The 24,404-nt window shown below is 39.4% G+C and overlaps 1 protein-coding gene across 1 annotated transcript in view; it reads right to left on the bottom strand.

Moving 5' to 3' along the window:
- The window catches only part of CATSPERB (cation channel sperm associated auxiliary subunit beta), a 103,488-nt gene extending 82,547 nt beyond the window's left edge, over positions 1-20,941 (bottom strand). The window contains exons 1-5 of the mRNA XM_014445536.2: positions 20,860-20,941; positions 15,399-15,487; positions 11,038-11,178; positions 8,696-8,756; positions 3,682-3,777 (exon numbers count right to left, since the gene is read on the bottom strand). Of these exons, the coding sequence (XP_014301022.2) occupies positions 3,682-3,777; positions 8,696-8,756; positions 11,038-11,178; positions 15,399-15,487; positions 20,860-20,941 (469 nt within the window). The remainder of the gene's footprint in view (positions 1-3,681; positions 3,778-8,695; positions 8,757-11,037; positions 11,179-15,398; positions 15,488-20,859) is intronic.
- Between the last annotated feature and the right edge of the window lie 3,463 nt (positions 20,942-24,404).

Consider the following 24,404-nt stretch of genomic DNA (forward strand, 5'->3'; position numbering starts at 1 on the left):
AATTTGGGGCAAGGCAGCTGACTTTCCAGGGCGTTGCTCCAGTAAGAGATCTAGGATTCATCCTCGATGCCTGGGCTCCCTCACCCCGAGTCCACCAGGAAGTCCTATCAGCTCTACTTCCAAAACATTTTCTGAAGCCTCCTACTTCTCACCACCTCCACTGCTAATCCCACAGCCCAAGGACTTCTGGACCATTCTTTGAGTGGAATAGGGCGACAGCTGCCAACCAATTTCCTTTATTCGATTCTTGCCATCCTTCCCCCAATATTCAGTTCTCTACACAGCAGCCAAAGTGATCTTTTTATAAGGCATAAATCAGAATTTATCACTCTCCTGCTTAAAACACTCCAACAGCTTTTCACTAGAACTAGAATAAAATCCAGGCTTTTTACCATGATCCCTGCCAGGCTCTCCAAGTCCATTATACACGACTCTGCCTGTCACTTACTGTGCACCCACAACACTGGTCACCTCTCAGATCCTCTGACAGGTGGATCCCAGTGCTGCACCTGGAGCCTTTAAGAACTACTCATTTGGGATAAAGGACTTAAACGTAAGAGGGGAAACCATAAAAATCTTAGAAGAAGCCACAGGCAGCAAAATAGCAGACATTTGTTGTAGCAATATATTTAATGATACAGCTCCTAAGGCAATGGAAACTAAAGAGAAAATAAACAAATGGGACTACATCAAAATAAAAAGCTTCTGCACAGCAAAAGAAACCATCAACAAAACAACAAGAAAGCCCACTGCATGGGAGAACATATTTGCCAATGTTATCACTGATAAGGGTTTAATCTCCAACATTTACAGGGAACTTATACAACGTAACAAAAGGAAGATAAACAACCCAGTCAAAAAAAGGGCAAATGACCTAAATAGACACTTTTTGAAAGAAGACAGAAGGAAGGCTAAGAGACATATGAAAACATGCTCAAAGTCACTAATCATCCAAGACATGCAAATCAAAACAACAATGAGGTACCACCTCACACCTGTCAGAATGGCTATCATCAACAAATCAACAAACGACAAGTGCTGGAGAGGATGCAGAGAAAAAGGAACCCTCGTGCACTGCTGGTGGGAATGCAAACTGGTGCAGTCACTGTGGAAAACAGTATGGCGTTTCCTCAAAAAACTAAAAATGGAACTCCCATTTGACCCAGTGACCCCACTTCTAGGAGTATATCCCAAGAAACCAGAAACACCAATCAGAAAGGATATATGCACCCCTATGTTGATAGCAGCACAATTCACCATAGCTAAGATTTGGAAACAGCCTAAATGCCCATCAGCAGATGAATGGATTTAAAAACAGTGGTACATCTACACCATGGAATACTACGCTGCTATAAAAAATAAGGAATTCTTACCATTTGCAACAGCATGGATGGAACTGGAGAGCATTATGCTAAGTGAAATAAGCCAGTCAATGAAAGAAAAATACCACATGATCTCACTCATTTATGGATAATAAAGACCATTATAAACTGATGAACAAAAATAGATACAGAGGCAGAGCAGCATCGAACAGACGTCAAACTACAGCGGGAAGGCCGGGGAGGGTGGGGAGTGGGTAAGAGATCAACCAAAGGACTTGTATGTATGCATATAAGCATAACCAATGGACGCAAGACACTGGGAGGGGTGAGGGGAGGCTGGTGGAAGGTCAATTGGGGAAAAAAAGGAGACATATGTACTACTATTTGTAATACTTTAAATAATAAAAAAATAAAAATAAGTTTTGAATGCAGTATGTAATAAGTTTTTAATGCAGCATGTAATACTCTGGGTACATCTCAATATGTAGATGATTCTGATTTCAGATTATTTTTTAAATGGAAAGAACTTTATGTTGTTATTTTAGTATTTAAAAGTAGCATAAGACAAAATATCACAGTCTCAAAGACTTGCAATGACTATTGAACAACTGACTCGCTATTTATAAAAATCTTGGACACTATGACAACAGGAAAGACAACATTTTGTCCTTTTTGTTTTAGATATGTTCCTTTTGGTTAAAGAAATAAAATAATGCAGATATGGTTGAAGATACCTCTGCTCCCCTCCACAGCCCCATTCCCAAATTCTCCCCATTTGCAACCACTATCGTGAAATTGCTGTGTGCATTTCTAGTCCATGCTTTTATTGTTTCACTACAATATATATGTAACCATGAACAAGATACAGCATTGCTTTATTTCCTGAATAAATTTCTTGGAAAAATATATATAAAATTGATTTTAGAGAGGATGGGAGAGGGCAAGAGAGAGATAGAAACATCAATGATGAGAGAGAATCATTGATGGGCTGCCTCCTGCATGCCTCCTACTGGGGATCGAGCCACAGCCCAGGCATGTGCCCTGAGCGGGAATCGAACCCGTGACCTCCTGGTTCATAGGTTGATGCTCAACCACTGAGCAACAATGGCTGGGCATGGACTTCCTGAATTTTAGATAAATGCTTTCCTACTTTATTCTGAAACTTGATTTTTCACTCAATGTTTTTGAGTTCTGTTCTCGATGACATATATGGTCTATTTACTTCGTTTTAACAGAACATACCACATGTATTTGTCCTTTCCCTATCGCTGTACATTTATGCTGTTTTCCATCTTTCTTATTATAAAAAATGTTGCATGAAATAGATTTATACATGTCTCCTGGTACCTATGCAACCTCTTCTCTAGAGCAGCTCTGCACATCTGAACCAGCTGTGCAGAAAATGTTTATTCTTAACAACAGATGCCTGGCCCCACTTACGGGGATGAGATTTTAGTTGGGGTATAAGCAGTGATGGCGAACCTATGACACGCGTGCCAGAGGTGACACGCAAACTCATTTTTTTGGTTGATTTTTCTTTGTTAAATGGCATTTAAATATACAAAATAAATATCAAAAATATCATTCTTTGTTTTACTATGGTTGCAAATATCAAAAAGTTTCTATATGTGACACGGCACCAGAGTTAAGTTAGGGTTTTTCAAAATGCTGACACGCCGAGCTCAAAAGGTTCGCCATCACTGGTATAAGGGGTGGTACAGACATCACTCCTTTTCTTAAAGCTACCCAGGTGATCTTGTTCATAAAATGTACTATTTATGTTTACTCCGCATAGCACCCTATTAAAGTGGGAGTGAGTGAATAAAAGTAAAGAGGAAAGTGAGGATAAATACAAAATCTAGGACTGAGGATTTTTAAAAAATGTATACTATAGCGTTCTAGGTGATTTAAAAATTGGGCTATGAGTCAGACAACTGGGAAAAAGAAACCTAGTCAGTTATATCACTCAGTGTTTATGACCTTAAAATTAAACAACCAATTTTTCATGAAGAAAAAATGTTACTAAGACTGAACAGGAAATTTTGCTGATGGCCCTCCTAAGGAAGACTCCTGCAATGAACAGTATCTTCTAAAAGCCATTGTTTATTATGACCTGCATTGTGGCTATAGAGAAAACCCATCTCCATATTTCTATAGCACCCTTTAGAGCACTCTACTAACAATTACCCACATGTTTTTAATTCTTTGCCTCATTAGGATGGGGAGCCCCTTCAGAGTCATGATCATTTCTTAATTATTTCTCTCTAGTACTTAGCACAGAGTTAGGCATTAAGTAGGTTACAAGATTTGTTGAGAGAACATTTCAAATCCCATTTTAGTTTTATCTGCCGGCGTTTACCTCGGATTTTATCCAATAGTGTTCCTTCAGTAGTGTAAGTATTTAATCCATGTTGTAAATAAATTCTTACTACCCATTCTTCTACAGCTGCAATATCTATTTGGAAATAAAAGGCAAATAATTAACTATTCTTTAGTATGTCATGTTGGTAAAATTTAAGACCATATAAACATTACCAACAATGATGACCCTTCATTTCTCAATCACTTTGATTGCATTTATATATATTTTTCTATAGTCTGCCTATAAATATTTTGATGATACAATAAGAGAAAAAGAATTGTGAAATGTTCTATCACCACAGCAATGAATCCAGATAATATTTTAGATCATAATTTTTCTCTAAGAGCAGTCATGGCTTTGTAAAAAGAAAATTATGCACTTAGGTAAAGTGATATAATATTATTTAAAAGTAGACTGTGATTAATTAAAATACATAGTATAAACTCTAGGGCTGACAATAAGAACACTTTAAAGCACAAATAATATGTCAATACTGGAGATAAAATGGAATCACAAAAAATAAGTAATATGAATAAAGACATAAAAGGAAAAGGAAAACAGAAGAGATGGAATGAATAGAAAACAACCTGATGGGAGATTTAGTACAACCACACCCACAATTACATTAAATGTAAACGGTCTAAAAATACCAATTAAGAGTCAGATTTCCAAATGAGAGGTAAAAATCAAGACTGAACTATATGCCAACTCTAAGAAATCCACTTTCAATATAAAAGTATAGATGAGTTAAAAGTATGAGTGGTATCTGGGGAAGCCATAGATGATGAACTCAGCCTGGGAGCCCCTGCAGTTGCACCCACAGGCCAAGACTGAGGCCAAGGCTGAAACCAGGGTGCACCCATGAACAACATGCCTGACCCAAACAGCTTGGCTGCACAAGCGCTCATATCCACCCAGGCCTTGAGGTGGATCTATATCACAGCAAGGATATGGCTCTTCCAGTGACTGAAGCACCTGGTCCCCAAGAGATCAATTGCTATTTGTGCTCTTGTTGTCACTACTCTTTATCAAGCAGTTTTTGGACCCTGGGCAATGGTGTGAGAAACATCATATATGTTTCTACAAATGGAGCTTCTTGCGCAACTGGGTAAAACAATGAGGGAAGTCAAATCTTCTGATGGAGAACTTAACTTGCCTTCAATAGGACTGGATTAAAGTTGGCATATGCACAACTGTCATGAAATATACAAATTTTAAAACATAAAAGTATTAACTGAGCATACTGGTTTGGGTTGATTTCTGGGTTCTCTATTCTATTCCATTGGTCTACATGTATGTTCTTATGCCAGTACCAGGCAGTTTTGAGAACAGTGGCTTTGTAATACAGCTTGATATCTGGTATTGAGATCCCTCCTACTTTGTTCTTCTTTCTCAGAATTGCTGCAGCTATTCATTGTCTTTTTTTTTTATTCCAGATGAATTTTTGGAGAGTTTGTTCTAGGTCTGTGAAATATGCCATTGGTATTTTAATGAGGAGTGCACTGAATCTATAGATTGCTTTGGGTAGTATGGACATTTTAATGATGTTGATTCTATCAATCTATGAATACGGTATGTTCTTCGATCTGTTTATATCTTCCTCTATCTCTTTTTTCAATGTCTTGTAGTTTTCTGAGTACAGGTCTTTTACCTCCTTAGTTAAGCTTATTCCTAGGTATCTTAATTTTTTTGGTGAGATGGTAAATGGGATTATTTTTTTAATCTGTCTTTCAGAAAGTTCACTAATGGTATAAAAATGCCATAGATTTCTTGGCGTTAATTTTGTATCCTGCTACATTGCCGAATTCAATTATTAAGTCTAATAATTTTTTGATGGAGTCTTTAGGATTTTCTATGTACAGCATCATGTCATCTGCAAATAATGACAGTTTTACATCTTCTTTTCCAATTTGGATGCCTTTTATTTCTTCCTCTTGTCTAATTGTTATGGCTAGCACTTACAGTACTATGTCGAACAGGAGGGGTGAAAGTGGGCATCCCTGTCTCGTTCCTGTTCTTAGGTGAAATGGTTTTAGTTTTTGCCCATTGAATATGATGTTGACTGTAGGTTTGTCATATAAGGTTTTTATTATGTTGAGGTATGATCCCTCTATTTCCATTTTGCTGAGGGTTTTTATCAAGAAAGGGTGTGATAAAGGAGGCATGAACATACAGTGGAGTCAAGACAGTCTCTTCAATAAATGGTGTTGGGAAAGTTGAACAGATACATGCAAAAAAAAAAATGAAACTAGATCACCAACTTACACCATACACAAAAATAAACTCAAAATGGATAAAGGACTTACACGTATGACAGAAAAACCATACAAGTATTAGAGAAATACACAGGCAGCAAAAACTCAGACATATGCCGAAGCAATATCTTCACTGATACAGCTCCTAGGGCAAAGCAAACTAATGAGAAAATAAACAAATGGGACTACATAAAAATAAAAAGCTTCTGTACAGCAAAAGAAACCATCAACAAAACAACAAGAAAGCCCACTGCATGGGAGAACATATTTGCCAATGTTATCACCAATAAGGGTTTAATATCCAACATTTACAGGAAACTCATACACCTTAACAAAAGGGAGATAAACAACCCAGTCAAAAAAACGGGCAATGGACCTAAATAGACACTTTTCAAAAGAGGACATAAGGAAGGCCAAGAGACATATGAAAACATGCTCAAAGTCACTAATCATCTGAGAGATGTAAATCAAAACGACATTGCGGTACCATCTCACACCTGTCTGAATGGCTATCATCAACAAATCAACAAATGACAAGTGCTGGTGAGGATGCAGAGAAAAATGAACCCTCGTGCACTGCTGGTGGGAATGCAGACTGGTGCAGCCACTGTGGAGAACAGTATGGAGTTTCCTCAAAAAACTAAAAATGGAACTCCCATTTGACCCAGTGATCCCACTTCTAGGAATATGTCCCAAGAAACTAGAAACACCAATCAGCAAGGATATATGCACCCCTATGTTCATAGCAGCACAATTTATCATAGCTAAGATTTGGAAACAGCCTAAGTGCCCATCAGCAGATGAATGGATTAGAAAACTGTGGTACATCCTACACAATGGAATACTACGCTGCGGTAAAAAAGAATAAATTCTTACCATTTGCTATAGCATGGCTGGAACTGGAGAGCATTATGCTAAGCGAAATAAGCCAGTCAGAGAAAGATAAATATCACATGATCTCACTCATTTGTGGAATATAATGAACAACATAAACTGATGAACAAAAACAGGTCCAGAGTCAGAGAAGCATTGATCAGACATTGAAACCTCAGAGGGAAGATAGGGGAGGGTGGGGGTAAGGGGGAGAGATCAACCAAAGGACTTGTATGCATCCATATAAGCCTAACCAATGGACACAGACACCAGCGGGGTGAGGGCATGAGTGGGGGGAGGGGTTGGGGAGCCCATGGGGGGATAAGGACACATATGTAATACCTTAATCAATAAAGAGAAACAAACAAAACAAAACATAAAAATAAGAGCCCTGAGGATCCACACGTCTTGGATCACTTTTTATGTCTCGATTAAAATCAGAAATAGAAATAATGATGTGGGTCCTATAAATGGTACATGGAATGATTGACATACAAGGAAGAGTATTGGTTTGATACTTTCATGGGAAGTAATATCCGATATTTCCGGGATTGGTTTTATACCAACGGCATCTCTTTCCACCTGCTTGTTACCCAGCACACATTTCTTTTTGGTGGCAGTACCCATCCTGCTCACCCGAAACACGTGGGAAGTATTAACCTCACGTGTGATGTTGGTAAGTTAGTGAAAGATGCACATAGAACAGCCAAGGGGCTGTGTACACTGTGTTATCTGGTAGACCCAGAACCGGAAGTTGAAGAGTTCAGTGCCAAAACTCCAGACCAATGTATCCAGGAAGTTTATGTGCTCTCACATGCTATTCCAGAGCTCAGAGCAACAGTAGGATTCTCTGAAGAGTTCCAGGAAAGAGGGCTCTGTGGCTGTTAAAACCCATGTTACTTTGGGGGAAGAAGACGTATCCATTAGGTAAGTGACCAAGGTGATTGTGTCCCACCCTGAAAAAAACAGCACCACGCTTATTCCAGTGCTTGAATGTTTATTTCTCTATACTAGTTGGACATTTTATGAAGCTAAAGTAATCAAGATAGCGTGGTATTGGTAAAAGATAGAGAGTTCAGAAATAGCAAGTTAATGGAGACAATTAGCTTGAACAACAATGGCGTTGGAATAATTACATATCCATATTCCCCCCCCCCCCCACCAAATGAACCTCAGTTTGTGTCAGGTACAAAAATTAACTCAAGTTGAGTCACCAACTTAAATACCAAACTCAGAACCATAAACTTGAGTTAGGCAAAGATTTCTTAGCTATAATGCCAAAAAATACAATCCATAAATTAAAATCTGATAAATTAGACTCAATCAAAATTAAAATCCCTGATATTCAAGAGACATTCTTAAGAGATGAAAAAAGACAAGTCATAGACTGGCAGAAAATATATGCAAATCATATATCTGACAAGGGACTTGTATATAGAATATGTAACAAGAAAGATTTAAGTAGATAATTCACCAAATGGCAAATAAGCACAAAAGCTAGCACTTAATAGCAGATTCCATAGTAAAATAACATATTATATATTATAGCCTATAACATTTTAAGATTAATGATTCAGTTTCAGTAAAATTAATTGGTGCACAAATTCCTCAATACTTTAATTTTCAAGTTCTAGAAAGGAATAATATAAATGTTATACATGTCAGAACAATCTATAAAAAATAGTCAGAAAAAATACAGAAACCTCAATTAAATTTGAATTTCAGGTTAAACACAAATAATTTTTAGTATGACCTATATTTAGGTCATACATTTTGGTCATACATGGGATAGCAAACAATTTTGTAATATAATAAATATTTTTATTTGCTAAACTTGGCAATCCAGACCCATGACTATAATAATTAATTCAGATCACTCTTACCTCTACTTCTTGTAATGTTTTTTCTGGGAATATCAATCAACCAGTAAATTTGATCACTGAACTGAATTAAAAAAGACATCAGAAAATAGTTTTTTACAATGTTAATAACAACACTTACTTTGGCATATTACACTCTATCTTTTTTTTTTCAAATATATTTTATTGATTTTCTACAGAGAGGAAGGGAGAGGGATAGAGAGTTAGAAACATCGATCAGCTGCTTCCTGCACACTCCCTACAGGGGATGTGCCCGCAATCAAGGTACATGCCCTTGACCAGAATTGATCCTGGGACCCTTGAGTCCACAGGCCTACTCTCTATCCACTGAGCCAAACTGGTTAGGGCTACACTCTATCTTTTAAAAACAAAAATAAAACAAAAACATCCAATGCATATACCCTTTAACCAGTAATTTTATTCTTAGAAATGTATACTACATTAAACTGACCATTAAAAAACTATTAGAATTTATAAATGAGTTCAGCGAGGTTGCAGTATACAAGATCAATATACAAGAATTAATTTTATTTCTATACATTTGCAAATAACAACCTGAAAATGAGATTAAGGAAGCTATTTCCTTTACAATAGTATAAAAAAGAATAAAATATTAGGAATATATTTAACAAAAGAAGTACACCACTTAGATTCTGAAAAATACAAAACATTGTTGCAAGAAATGAGAAAAGAAACTAAATAAAAAGATATCCCATATTCATGGTTTAGAAGACTTAATATTATTAAAATGGCAATACCCCCCAAATTGATCTACAGGTTGAACACACTCACTATCAGAATTTCCACTGACTTCCTTGCAAAAATTGATAAGCTCATATTAAAATTCAGATGAAAACTAGTGAAATTCTATGGAAACTAGCAAAAACAATCTTGAAAAAGAAGAACAAAGTTGTAGGACTCATTCTTCTGATTTTGAAACTTACTACAAAGCAATAGTATCAAGGCATCATGGTACTGGCTTAGGAATAGATGTATAGGCCCTGGCTGGTATGGCTCAGTTGGTTGAGTATCATCCCATGCACCAGAATGTCTCTGGTTCTATTCCCAGTCAGGGCACTTGCCAGGGTTGTGGGCTTGATCCCCAATAGGGAACATGCAAGAGGCAGCCAATTGATGTTTTTTTCTCTCTCTTTTTTAGTTCAATAAAAACATTTAACAAAAAAGAATCAATATATCCCCAGTGGGGATGGGGAGGGCATGCAAGAAGCAATCAATCAATGTTTCTATCTCTCTCTCTAAAAAATTCATATATATATATACACCAATGTATAGAGCAGCAATACAGTATAATTGAGAATCCAGAAATAAAACCTCATATTTACAGTCAAGTGATTTTCAACAAAGGTGCCAAAACAATTCAGTAGAAAAAGAACAATAGTATTTTTAAAAAACAGTGCTAGGGCAGTTGGTTGTGCACATGTGGAAGGGTGATGCGGGCCCTGACCTCACACCACACACAAAAATGAACTCAAAATGGATCAATAATGTAAAAGGTAAAATCAGAAACTTTTTAGGAGAAAACACAGAGGTTGCACAATCAATGAAGATACTCAAAACCATTTAATGGTACATTTTAAGTAGGTGAATTTCTGTAGGTGAATTATGTCTTAATGAAGCGATCCTAAGAAGGTGAAATAAAAACATGCTCAATGGGAAAAAATCCCAGAGAATTGTTGCCAGCAGACCTGTATTGTAAGAAATGCTAAAAGAAGTTCTTTTAAATCCTCTCCTGAGGATATTTTCCCCCATTGATTTTTAGAGAGAGTGAAAGGGAGGGGGGAGAAGGGGTGAGGGGAAGAGAAAGAGAGAGAGAGAGAGAGAGAGAGAGAGAGAGAGAGAGAGAGATGTGAGAGACACACATTGATTGGTTGCCTCCCACACGCACCCTGACCAGGCCAGGTAAGGAACCTGAAACCCAGCTACATGCTTTTCAGTGGGAATCAAACCTGCGACCCTCCAATGCACAGACTAACGCTCTAACCATTGAGCCATGCTGGCCACGGCTAAAAGAAGTTCTTCAAGATAAAAGGATAGGACACCGGAGGGCAACTTATATCTACAGAAAAGAATGAAGAGCAGTGCAAATAGCAAATATGCAGGTAAATAGCAAACAACCATGTATACTTTTTCTTTTCTTCTCTTAATTTCTTTTAAAAAATATGACTGTTTAAAGCAAAAAGTATAACATTATTTTTGAATTTTAAAATATATCGATGTAATATTACTGGACTAGCTATTTTTTAAAAAAAAACAACACACATCCTATTAAGAAGAGTATGCTTCTTGTTAATACTATTAAACAGAACAAAGTAAAATGTAATTACCAGCTTTAAATTAAAGTGGAAGACGCCAGCATATGTACTATTTATGATTTTCAAGCTGGGAACAACCCCTCCTGATGTGAACACGCTTAGAAAGTCCTTTGAAGTAAAGTTAGTGTCAGAATGGAAAATACACTCGATTCTCTGTAGGAAAGAGGAAAAACAAACCATTAATGACAATCCAATGAAGAAAAGTGTATTACATTCATTTAAAAGTGAGAAAAAAATCTATGAAAAGTAGATGCTGCTAAAGACTGCTATCTCTAGTCATTCTAGTCTCTTGGAAGAGAGTCTATTTTGAAAAATTCACTTTCAGAACTCAGTAACCTATTATGCTAGTGTCACAATAAATGTTATTAATCCTTATAATAATCTCTGTCATAGAAATGGTTATAAAAATTATTACACTTAATAAACATAGACTCAAAGCCCTATGCTATCACATGTAGAAATCCCTATTTTAGTAAAATCATTATGTTGTGTCTAAATAAAAAAGAAACAAATGTATAAAGCAAAACTCATTTTACTGCATTTGATTGGGTATTTCCCAGTTTTAAGAAGGTATGTAAAAATGTAGCAATCACAAATGCTGATGGATACTAAGAGTTTTAATTCATTTATTTCTCCCCATAATTTGGATATGTTACCTAGCTAAGGGGGGAGACATATTCATTCTAAAAAGATTTACTGAGCTCTTTCTACAAATTAGGCAGCGATACAGTGCCGGGAAAACAGAAGTGTACAAAAATCAAAAACCCTTGCCCTCGTGGAACTGACAATGTAATGGGGGTTGGTCGGGAGATAAACCCACACTCCTTTTCCTTTGTCTTGTCACACTCCACAATTTATTGCCCTTTGTTAAGATGGTACATGCGTAAGCCCCAATTCTAACCACCCCTTTGAATTGCTTATCATTGCGTTTTCCCATGATTAAACACATTGCGTGTATAAAGAAAATCTTTTTTTCTCTCCTGTTCATCTGTCTTTCGTCAGTTTATTTTACAGGCTCCAGACAGTAAACCCAAGTAGCTTCCGTACTACTGTACAGTTCTTATCTTAAAGAAGATGAAATGTCACCATGAACACAAAACACTTTGAAAAATGCCTGGCACACATAAGTAGTTTATAAATGTTAGTTGTTATTTCTACTAACACCACTGCTAGATCTACGACATCGTAACCACCTAAGCAGCAGGTTGTAATTCCCCTTTAAAGAGGACAAAACTCAGGATCAGAGAGGTTAAGTGACCTGCCCCACGGCATACAGACCATACATGGAAGGAACAAGATTTGACCCAGGGTTGGCAGTTCTCTCTTCCTCTAAAGCCCTTCTTTTCCCATCTAGAATAATAATCTATAATAATAAAAGTGTGATATGCTGGACAGCCGAACGACCTTCTGGACGACCTTCCAGACGAAGCCGGGGCTGTGAGGGCCAAGGCAAGCAGCTGCAGCTGTGAGGGCCGAGCCCCTTGCGTGAATTTCGTGCATCGGGCCTCTCGTCTATATCATAATAGCCTAAGCAACCATTACCACGGAACAACCAGAACGACCGGTCGCTTTGATGCGCACTGACCACCAGGGGGCAGATGCCCAAGGCAGGAACTGCCCCCTGGTGGTCAGTGCGCCCCCACAGGGGGAGTGTTGCTCAGCTGATCCACCCATCCCGGCGGCCCACCAGCCCGGCAGGGAGCCACTCACTCCCTCAGTAGTCCTGCAGGTCCAATCTCTGGAGAACGAGCCAGGCACTGACAGACCAGCTTCCCCTCCCTAGATGCTCCACAAGAAAGAAATAATATAAAAGCAGGCGCCAGGTGGCTCCTGACAACTGACGTGAACATCAGCAGGATGGATCTGGATCCTGGGCCGGCAAGGGTGTCCCACTGCTTGCCTGGAGGGCCAATCGCATCCTGGCTCCTCCGCCCGCCCCCCCCGCCCCCAACCTTCAGGGTGGGTGCCAGACACAGGGCTCATGGCTGGTGAGTGCTGCTGCAGCGGTGCCAGCTTCTCCCATCCGGGATTGACTGGGTGTGAGCCCGTGGCAGGTGAAGTGGGGCCGGGATGAGCAGGAGCAGCAGGTAGGAGTGGCAGGAGGCATTAGACTGCCAGTTTTGGCTCAATCCCTGCAGGGACCCCACCCATGCACGAATTCGTGCACTGGGCGTCTAGTGTATATACTAGTATATAAAAGGCTAATATGCAAAGTGTCCCCTCGGGAGTTCAACCGGGAGACCAGGAGTTCGATCACTCGCTATGACATGCGCTGACCCCCAGGGGATGGCTCGGAATGAAGGAAGGCCCCACAGGCAGCCAGAAGCCAGGGAAGGAAGGCCCCGGCCGGCAGCCGGAAGGCCCTGATCAGCCCTGATTGCTGGCCAGACCTAGGAACCCTACCTGTGCACAAATTTCATGCACTGGGCCTCTAGTAATATATAATCACAAATAGGAAAGGCATTTTTTGACTCAAAGGGCATGAGGTTTACAATAATTATCAATAAAAATTAAAAACCCTAACATATGTTTGGCATATGAAGAAGAAACTAGGAACTAAGTCAAAGCAGACTTTGGGCTAAATATATTTGCCCTTGTGGGTGTTTTTCTTTGTTTTTATTATATTTATCATAGATTTTTAAGCAATCTGTGCACTATTTATTAACTTACGTTTTTGGTAGCATTTGCTACATGACTACCTTAATAGTATATTTTATTTTATTTTGATGTGTGTGTATGTGTTTTAAATCTGCCATTATTTAAATCAAAGGGATTAAATAATCTCTTATCCAAACTGCAAGGTGGCACTTGTTATATAAAAAGGAAAGATTCTTTCTCAAGGTCAGTGAGATACTTTCCTTTGTCTACCAGGCTACATCTATCAAACTTCAAAAGTATAAATCACATCCATAAAAATGAAGATCGTTATAGCTGATCTTTTAAAAAAGTGAAGAAGGAGGCATCTTTAAAAACAACAAAACCGCCCAGGGCATTCAATGGCTAAATAAAATATTTTATCTAATCCAAGCGGAATGGAATAGAAAGTATTATTGAGAGGGTAGACTCGAAATGCAGGCAGACAGGGCAGGGGTCCAGGGAACATAGGCAGGGGCAGACATGGCAGTTTGAGCAGCCTGACCACAGGAACCAACCAAGCAGAAATAATAAAATTTTCTGGACTCAAAGCAGTGAAGCATAGCAATTCCTCCTTTGGAAAATTGCTGTTTGAACTACTTGACATTCTTAGACAGCCTCTTATTCTGTAGGTCAACTCTGTTATTTTCCGATAGTTCCTTATTCTGTAAAATAACTGTTTTAGTTTGAATAATAGAAAAGGTAAAAAATTAGCGGTCTGACCTTGCAAGCTAGCCATCTGACGTAACAGGCTAATACTGACACTGATAGTAATTCCCATATTCTTATGCCAAGTATGGGTTCATTCTGTATTCAAGGTTACAAACTGTCTGCAACAATCACCTACACCGAGCTCTTTGTAAAATCTGCCAACAAAGGGCTCAAAAAGGTATAAATAGAGAGAACTTCCTCTATTTGCTTGCTAAGAGATTTGGGAAACACCTCCCTGTGCACCCCGGCGAATAAAGACTCCTAATTAATTGGCTCCTTAAGGCATCTCGTATCTATCTGCGCTGATTTACGATACAACAGCAGGAGGAAAACAAGGGAGGGCCTGCAGCAGCAAGGCGTAGGAACGCATAGGGACAGAGAAAGAACACAGAGAAACAGGGGAAGTTAGGTCCGCTGCCCGGCAGAACCACAGGGAATCACCAGGTGATGGCACAGACAGACACAGAGCAGGCTTGGAGCAAATGTGTACCCCTGGGCTACAGGCTCTAACGGGCCGCCCATCATCGAGTGCCCCTCCCCTTGCGGGGTGTCCGACTCTGCTTGTCATACATTTTCCACACTTTTGCTTACATCTTCTGGTCCGAGGAGCTCATCCTTCCACGTCGTGAGACACGACCCCGGGGGAAAACACCTCGGCTCACCGTTCCAGTTATCATTATCATTTTTTTAAAATATATTTTATTGATTTTTCACAGAGAGGAAGGGAGAGGGATAGAGAGTTAGAAACATCGATGAGAGAGAAACATCGATCAGCTGCCTCCTGCACACTCCCCACTGGGGATGTGCCCGCAACCAAGGTACATGCCCTTGACCATAATCGAACCTGGGACCCTTGAGTCCACAGGCCGACGCTCTATCCACTGAGCCAAACCGGTTAGGGCATCATTATTATTTATATAGAATTTTACCTCCCTAAGTCTGAACCCAGTGGAAGGTGATTGGACTGGTTTGACACCTGGAGCTAAAAGGGATGTGAAAGGTTGCAGCGTGCTATCAGTGGACCTTACCAAGTCATCTGAAGTAAGATACAACCTGAGTAGTTCGTTCTTTTTGGAGAATCCTTGGTTGGAACAATCAAAGTGTTTCGTGACATCACCTGAACAATACCAATATATACATCTTGGGTTACTGATAGGATAATGTCCATGAAAAATCACACTTTTAAACTGACAACATATTTTTAAAAGAATAACAGTTGTAATTGTATGCTTTCCATTCATATGCCTCTAGATAAAATTCTAAACCTTCGACCACTTTTCCTTTTAGAGACACAAAATCAAGACAGGAAAAAGGCGGGTTGGACTGGACACTAAAATAAACGACCTCACGTGCGAGGCCACAGGGCAGCTTTTTCAGAGATGCTCAGAAAACCGTTTTTGACTCTTAAGCTCCTCAACTTTGTGAGCGTATGAAAGGGAGAGGATTTGGAGATTGGGGGGAAAAAATTGTTTTAATAGAGAGCTGTGAATGTGAAGGTGACTCCTCTCCCCAAAACGGGGGTGGGAGGGGAGGTGGAAGAGCCCTTTTCCTTATCTGGTTGGAAAGTAAATTTCTTATACACAACAAAGTTGGATCACGTGTGTTTTATCGTTTGTTTGCTTTTGTTAACCCTCTCCCGAGGTTATATTTTTCCCCCATTGATTTTTAGAGGGGGTGGAAGGGAGGGAGAGGCGAGGGGAAGAGAGAAGGAGAGAGAAACATGAATGTTCTGGGAGCCAAACCTGTGACCCTAGGGTGGGCAGGCTGGCGCTCTAACCACTGAACAACACCAGCAAGGACAGATCCTGTGTGTTTTTACCCATCCTGCCTATCTCTATCTTTTGATGGAAGAGTTTAATCTACTTACATTTGAAGTAATTACTGATTAAGAGAGACTTCTGTCATTTCGCTGTTAATTTTCTATATGCCTTAAAACATTTTACCCTTATTTCCTGTATTACTGTCTTTTTTTTTTAGAGAGAGAGTTGATTTTTTTATAGTTAGACATTTAAATTCCTTTCTAATTTCCTTTGTATATGCTCTTTATCTATTTTGTTTGTGGTTTCCATGGGATGACATTTAACATCCTAAAGGTAAACACTCTAATTTGAATATATAGCACCTTAACTTCAATGACATCAAAACTGCTCCTTTACAGTTCTATCGCCACCCCTTTCAGTTATCGATGCCACAAATTTACATCTTTATACATTGTGTGCCCCAAAACATAAATTAACTTTCTTAAATACATTAATCTCTTAAATTATGTAGAATAGAGGATCTGGAGTTACAAACCAAAGTTACAATAATACTAACTTTTATACTAATACCTTTTTTAAAAGCATATTAATTTATTAAATCATGTAAAAAAAGTATGTTACAAAAATACTAGCTTTTATAATTTCCCATCTATTTACCTTTATTGAGATCTTTATTTCTCCACATGGGTTCAATTTACTGTCTAGTGTCCTTACATTTCGCCCTACAGGACACTCTTGAGAATTTCTGGCAGGGCAAATTTAGTGGTAACAAACTCCCTCAGTTTTTGTTTATCTGAGAATGTCTCATTTTCTCTCTCATTCTTGAAGGGCAGTTTCCCCAGGTATAAAACTCTTTGTTGACAGGTTTTCTCTTTTAGCATTTTGAATATTTTGGTCCACTGACTTCTGGCCTCTAAAGTTTCTAGTGAGAAATCTCCTATTATCTTATTGAGAATCCTTAGTATTTAATGATTTGCTCTCTCTTGTTGTTTTCAAGATTCTCTGTTTTTGGTAGGATGCTGGGAATTCATCTTACTTGGAGTTTGTTGAGTTTCCTGAATGTTTATGTTCATGCCTTTCATAAAAGTTGGGACATTTTCAGCAGTTATTTCTTTAAATATTCTCTCTGCCTCTTTCTCTCTCTTCTCCTGTTATTCCCATAATATATATGTTGGTCCATTTGATGGTGTTCCACAGATTCTTATCTTTTGGCTTTTCTTCAATTTTTTTTCTTAGCTTCTCAACCTCAATAACTTCCTTCGTCCTATCTTCAAATTCACTGATTCCTTATTCTACATCCTCTAATCTGCCTTTGAATCTCTTTAGTGAATTTTTTATTTCAGTTATTGTTTTCAGCTCCTGAATTTCTTTTTTGGTTTCCGTTTTGGTTTTGTATCTCTTTATTAATATTTCTATTTTGTTCATACATTGTTTTGTTAACTTTCTCTACCTCTTTCGTTAGTTCTTTGAACATCTTTATGATGGTTGTTTTAAAGTCATTGCGTAGTAGATCTGCTTTTCAGAAAAAGTTTCAGTTGATTTATTTTTTTCCCTTTGAATGGGCCATGCTTTCTTGTGTGTTTTTTGTTTTCTTTTTATGTGGGTATACCTTATGGTTTGCTGTTGCTGTTGTTGAAAACTAAACATTTTAATCTAATTATGGGTTCTAATTATGGGTTAACTCTATAAATCAGATTCTTCCCATTCCCCAGTGTTTGCTTTTTTTGTTATTTTGTTTACTATTCGCTTTAATGTTGTTGGAGGCTGTCTCTGTGTATAGGATCAGCCTGAAGTGTACATGTAAGGTCTTCTCAGGTCTTTTCTGAGCCAGCATGTTTGCCTGGGCATGTGCAGTAACTTTCTAATTTTCCCATATAAGACGTTTTTTTTAGATTTGTTTTTTTATGTCCTAGTCCTTAATGTCTGACTCCCAGAAGGAAAAAAAAAAGCAAAAAATAAAAGAGGCTGGGAAAAGGACACTGGCCCTTTAAGTCCCCTGGAAATAATTTCAGCCAGAGGGAGAGGTTCTGGCACCAAAAGGGTGGGGGTGGGTGGCTAGAACAGGGCTGCCTGCTTCTGTGTCTGCACTTCCACGGTCAGCAGCGGCAGTCAGCAATCAGGGCACACAGCCCCAATATCTGCAAGACAGGGTCCCTTTCGCCTCCCCTGGCTTCTGCACGCTGTGTGCAACTGCCCCAGAAACACCGCACAGCTGCCCGCCATGGGGTGAGGGTGGTGGATGAGTGGGGAGCTTCTACTGCGATGAGTGGGCCGTGACTAAAATTAACTACAATCTACTGTCCAAGCCTTCAGGAGATTTCAGGGTCCCGAAATAGTTACATCAGACAGATTCTACCAGCACAGTTGGTGGGGAGACAGACAGATTCCTGGTGCTTCCCGCTCTGCTACCTTTCCAGAATCCTCTCTTCCTTCTCCTTATCTTTAACCTGAGGAAAGAGGCTTTGATGGGACCACTGAATAATGTAGCATGTATTCCTTTAATTCGGGGAATAAACTCAGATTCCTGCTTGGATAAAGACAAGAGATGATTTGGGGGAAAGGATAGGATATGGTTTTATGGGAAGGAGGGGGCTATGTTGGAGTCCTGCACAAACCAAATTTTCTGGGGCAAAAAGTGCATGAATGCTTCCCATGGGCCACTAGCTTTGGGTCATCCATGGTCCTGCCCTCAAAGGTCTGAGTGGCAAGTGGGTCCTAGCAGAAAGAATTTGAAGGCACAGCTGGATTTTTAGGAGCAGGCAAAGGAATCGGTGACCAATCAAAACAGAGAAGCTTTAGCCCTTCTTAGGACTATAGATAAGACATTCCCATCCTATATAATAAAAGCCTAATATGCTAAGTGTCCAGTTGTCCAGTCATTTGTTCAACCAATCAAAGCGTAATATGCTAAGGCCACTCAACTGCTTGCTATGATGTGCACTGACCACCAGGGGGAAGATGCTCTGACTGGTAGGTTAGCTTGCTGCTGAGGTCCGGCAGATCGGGGACTGAGCAAGATGGGCCAGACACGCCCTGGAGTCCTCCCATAGTCCCTCCCCAGCTGGCTAACCTCCCATGTCCCTCCCCAGCCCCAATTGTGCATCGGTGGGGTCCCTTGGCCTGGCCTGCACCCTCTCACAATCTGGGACCCTTTGGGGGATGTTGGAGAGCCGGTTTCAGCTCGATCCCGCTCAATGCAGGAGCTGTCCCCTGGTGGTCAGTGCATTCCCACAGGGAGGCGCGTTGCTCAGCTAGAAGCCAGGCTCACAGCTGGCGAGCACAGCGGCAGTGGTGGGAGCCTCTCTGCCTCCCGCAGCAGCGCTAAGGATGTCTGACTGCCGGGTGGGCCTAAGCCATCAGTTGGACATCCCCCGAGGGCTCCTGGACTGCAAGAGGGCACAGGCTGGGCTGAGGGACACCGCCCCCGCCCCCCAGTGCACAAATTTCATCCACCAGGCCTCTAGTAGCTTAATGTAAGGGAGGGGACTCTGAAAGATACAGGTATCACAAATATGGCTTAAAGTACATTTTGAGGTTATACTGTTAAACAGTTTTCAAGGTCATCCCATACATTTATTTTGCCCACACCTGACAATGCTGCCAGATCTATTTTCTTAAAGCTATAATTTGATTCTAAAGTCCAAATCACTTATCTGCTTTTTAAAAAATCTTTACTGACACTCCATTGTCTAATGAATAAACTCCTTAAAGGAAGAGAAGCTAAACAGAAGGAAATTAACTCCTTTTAGTAACATACTTTGAGCCAGACTCTGGGTTTACATGCCATCTGTGCCATATGACTTATTGTCTCCTCTTTAAAGAAGATTGAACCAAGACTCAGGAAGATTAAGGTGTTGCCTAAAGGTCACCCAACTCACAACAGTAGTCAGAGTAGAACCAAGATGTTTCTGTGTCTAAGGGCCATCCTCTCTGTATCCTGTTAGACCATGCTAAATGACCAAGTCCCTTGTTTAAACTCCCGTGCACACAACCTACACTAGTAATCCTGAAGTGCTCGTGGAGTTCTCTCTATTTCCATGAATGCCTCATATTTTAACACATTTTACAATCCAGTTCAAATAGTACTTTTGATCTACCACTGGGGTGTGGGCCAAGTGTATGCATTCTTCTACAAGCTATACCATTTCATAGAAGGAACTTGAGTACCTGTGAATTTTGGTGTCCATGGGGGTTCTAGAACCAATCCCCTGCAGATACCGAGGGGCCACTGGAGTTAAATTTGGGGGGAGTCAAAAGTTATTCTCAGATTTTGGATTACAGGGGGTCAGTTCCCCTAACCTCCACGTTGTTCAAAGGTCACTGTATATCAGAAAATTTCTCCATCTTAATCTACTAGCCTTATAATTCAGTTTATAATTCATACTACCAGCAACTATTCATGGAAGGAAAATAAAAAAGATCTATTCAAAAGGTCTATTCAAATAAAGTTCTGCAAATATAAAATACTCCTTAAATTTTAAAGAGTCTATGACTTCTGAGTAATGAAATACTATAACAAAAGAAAAGTCTCTATGTACACAACTTAACAACACATTCACAGTGGTATTATTAGAAACCTCTGAACCAGAGTACAATAGATAATACCTTGGAACAGTGGAAGATATGGCAATGAAGAAATACTAAAAGAAAAATATTGTAACTGTTAGCAAGGGAGGGATATAAAGAATTCATGAGAAGAAAATAGAGAGTAAGAGAGTCTTAAACTTACCTTTACTATTATATATTATTCCTGATGAAAAATCAAACATGTTCAAAAGCAAAATTATAACATATAAAAGTAGCAGTTCCATCTGTTGGAAGAAATAAGAATTATTTCCATTTGATAACTCTGAACATATTTTTGAGTTCCTTTGCTCTAAACAACTACCTAGTGTAGAAACATCTCTTCCTTTAAGTTAAAAATATTTATGTGACAAAAGCAGGTAACATAGTAGTTGACTAAGCTCTACATTTACTCCCTACTTGGTATTAAAGATATTTATAAGTATAATTATTGCAAACTAAAGAGGTATGGCTCAGGTTTTTCTTCAATGCAGATAGCTTCCTAAACTGCGTACAAACAGAACCTGACTTAAAGACGCCGAGGGCAGTATAGCTGTACCTCAATCTGAGATTCTGACTGCAGTCTGTTTGGGAGAGACAATCCACATGAGCCCAAAATGCAGGCCCTGGCCACTCTTCACTCACGCCTTTTCTGAGTTGTGTTTGTCGTGAGAAACCTTGAGGGACGAGGCTCTCTTCCCTGGACAAGAGCAGGCTTGTTTCCGTGGTGAATCTCCCAAGGCTAGTGTTCCTCTCCTGTAGTGCGCCCACTATGTGTGTAAGTGAACATCTGTTATGGGCTGAATTGCGCCCCTTCAAAAATTCATATTGAAGTCCTAAACCCCAGTACCTGACAATGTGGTTGTATTTGGAGAAAAGGTCGTGATAGAGGTGATTACGTTAAAATGAGGACATCAGGGTGGGCTCTACTCCATTATGACTGGTTTCCTTATAAGAAAGGGGAATTTGGACGCTGGGAAGATGATGTGACAACACAGGGAGAAGGTAGCCATCTACAAGCCAAGGAGAGGCCTAGACAGATCCTTCCCTCGGGTCCCTCAGAAGGAATCCACGTCCCAACACCTTGATCTCAAATTCAGAGCCTCCAGAACGGTGAGACGATAGATTTCTGTTGTTGAAGCCTACCTACTCTGTGGTATTTTGCTTAGTGGTCCTGGTAAATTAATGCACCACCCATAATAGATATCCACTCCATGGGCCTCAGGGGGCGGGGGGAACTGGGGTGAGCATCATGCTGATGCCTGGCTGTTGCTTTTGCTGTGAGTGATAAAGACCTTGCCTGTGATGGAGGGGGTCTTGTGTCTTTTGCCAGCATCCAAAAAATGGGAACACACTGACTTTTCAGTTGTGGGGAGAGTAAAATCCAGATCTTGTGCGGCTCCTGACAACTGCTGAGCAAATTAAATTTAACTGATGTCTTCTCCTCCCTCAAAACTGATGTGCTTGATTCAGTGCATTTAATTGACAATGAAAGCTCAAACAGTGGTGGATTTTGAAATTCACAATCCTTATCACATAGTTAGGGAAGAAATTTTTATTGAATTTATTGGGGTGACATCTATAATAATAAAAGCATAATATGCTAATTAGACTGGACGCCCTTCCGGATGAAGCCGGGGCTGCAAGGGAAGCCCGTGTCCCGGGTGCCAGAGGGAAGCCAGTGCCAGCAACTGGGGGAAGGAAAGCCTACTCTTGCACGAATTTTGTGCATCGAGCCTCTAGTTGCTTAATAAAATTATATAGGTTTCAGGTGTAAAATTCTATCATACATTATCTGTATATTGTATTGTGTGTTCATCACCCCAAGTCAAATCTCCTTCCATCACATTTATCCTCAAAGGGGAGAATATTTTTTGAAGTGCATTTTTTATACCTAAAAGAAAACAACTTATTTTCACAAGGGAAGAGGAAATAAATGGTTCATCAAAATTATATCAGCATGGTGCTATACTTAATTATATTTTGGGTGTAGGAAGAAATTTAAAATTAAATGGAGAGGTTACCCCAGTCAAACTTTGAAATAGTGCCCTTACCAGGACAATCTTGTATTATTTTGCTAAATATTCAAGTTCAGTGATGAAACACCATTAGAACCCCTCAGTATTCCTCACCCCTGGAAAACTGACTAAAATGTATTATGCTCCAGCACCCCAGTGTGAATAACCTATTATTTTATTTTAATTTTTTAAAAATCTTTTCTTTTTTAAAAACATGTTTTTATTTATTTATTTATTTATTTATTTTTTTTAGAGAGGGATAGAGAGATAGAAACATCGATGTGAGAGAAACATCAATTGGCTGCCTCCTTCACGACTGCCCACTGGGGATCCAGCCCACAACCAGGGCATGTGCCTGACTGGGAATCAAACCAGTGACTTGGTTAATGGGTCGATGCTCAACCACTGAGCCACACCAGCTGGGCTGGATGATCTGTTATTAAGTTATCCTCAAAGTTGTTCCACGTCAATTCTCTCAAATAAATATTTTTAAAAATCTCTAATTTTATTTGCATGGATTTGGTTGTATCTATCTTTGACCAAAGAACTAAAAACTTACTTTGAAAAGTTTTTTTAATGCTTTCATTAAGAAAAAGGAAACATGAGAAAACATAACCCAAGAGAGAGACTATTAAGGTGCAATCTTTGGGTTCTATATGGTTTTGCTACTAGCTTCATGTTTCCTTATTCTAGCAATTCAGCCCATACATATATTCGAAATTCGTGCAAGAGTAGGCCTTCCTTCCCCCGGCTGCCGGTACCAGCTTCCCTCTGGCACCCAGGACCTGGGCTTCCCTCGCAGCCCCAGCTTCAGCTGGGAAGGTTGTCCGGAAGGACGTCCAGTCTAATTAGCATATTACGCTTTTATTATTATAGATATGTATACACATACACACACACACACACACAGATATACATTTAGAGATGGAAAGTACTTTAGAGTTGATACATGAAGCATGAAGTAAAATGTTCAAAGTCTGTTACTAACTAGTGACAGAGGTGGTTTAGAACCGACTTCTCCAGATTCAATAGATCTAGTCAGCATACAAAGATGCCACAAAGTGAAAATTTTAAAAAGTGAAGATATAAAATACATGATTAAATTTGAACTCTCACCAAAACAGCTAAATCCACCCACCATAATTCTGCTCCATACATACATCAGTCTCATTCTTTAATATTATAACTTTCTCAGTGTGGTACTATCTTCCTTCAATAATCACCTCATGGTAAGGAAAAGGCACAGCCTCCGGCTTATGATCAGCACTGCCCACTGACATGCTGAATCTTTGGAAAGTTACTTAACTACAGCTCATTTTCTATTCAGTAAAATAGGGATAACACCTCACAGGGTCATTGTGTGAATTAGGATAGTGAAGACCTGGGTGAGGTGTGTAGAGGCTGGGAGGAAGGGGGAAATGGGAAATATCTGTAATGCTATCAACAATAAAAACATATAAAAATATGAGTATAATAAATTAAAAACATCTAATAGCTACTTTACAATGAATAAGCACGTAATAAATACTAGCTCAGAATCCATATCTTTATACACCAAAGCAACTTCTTTATCCTCATCACACTCCCCTACTGGCCACTTAGCAGTTAAATTACCTCCGGTTATCATTCCCATATAATTATTATGAGTTTTACATAATTGTCAGATATAAGTCACATATCTGGGCATTTTTTC

Source organism: Myotis lucifugus, unplaced genomic scaffold (genome assembly GCF_000147115.1).
Source record: "Myotis lucifugus unplaced genomic scaffold, Myoluc2.0 scaffold_463, whole genome shotgun sequence".
NCBI classification, from domain to species: Eukaryota; Metazoa; Chordata; class Mammalia; order Chiroptera; family Vespertilionidae; genus Myotis; species Myotis lucifugus.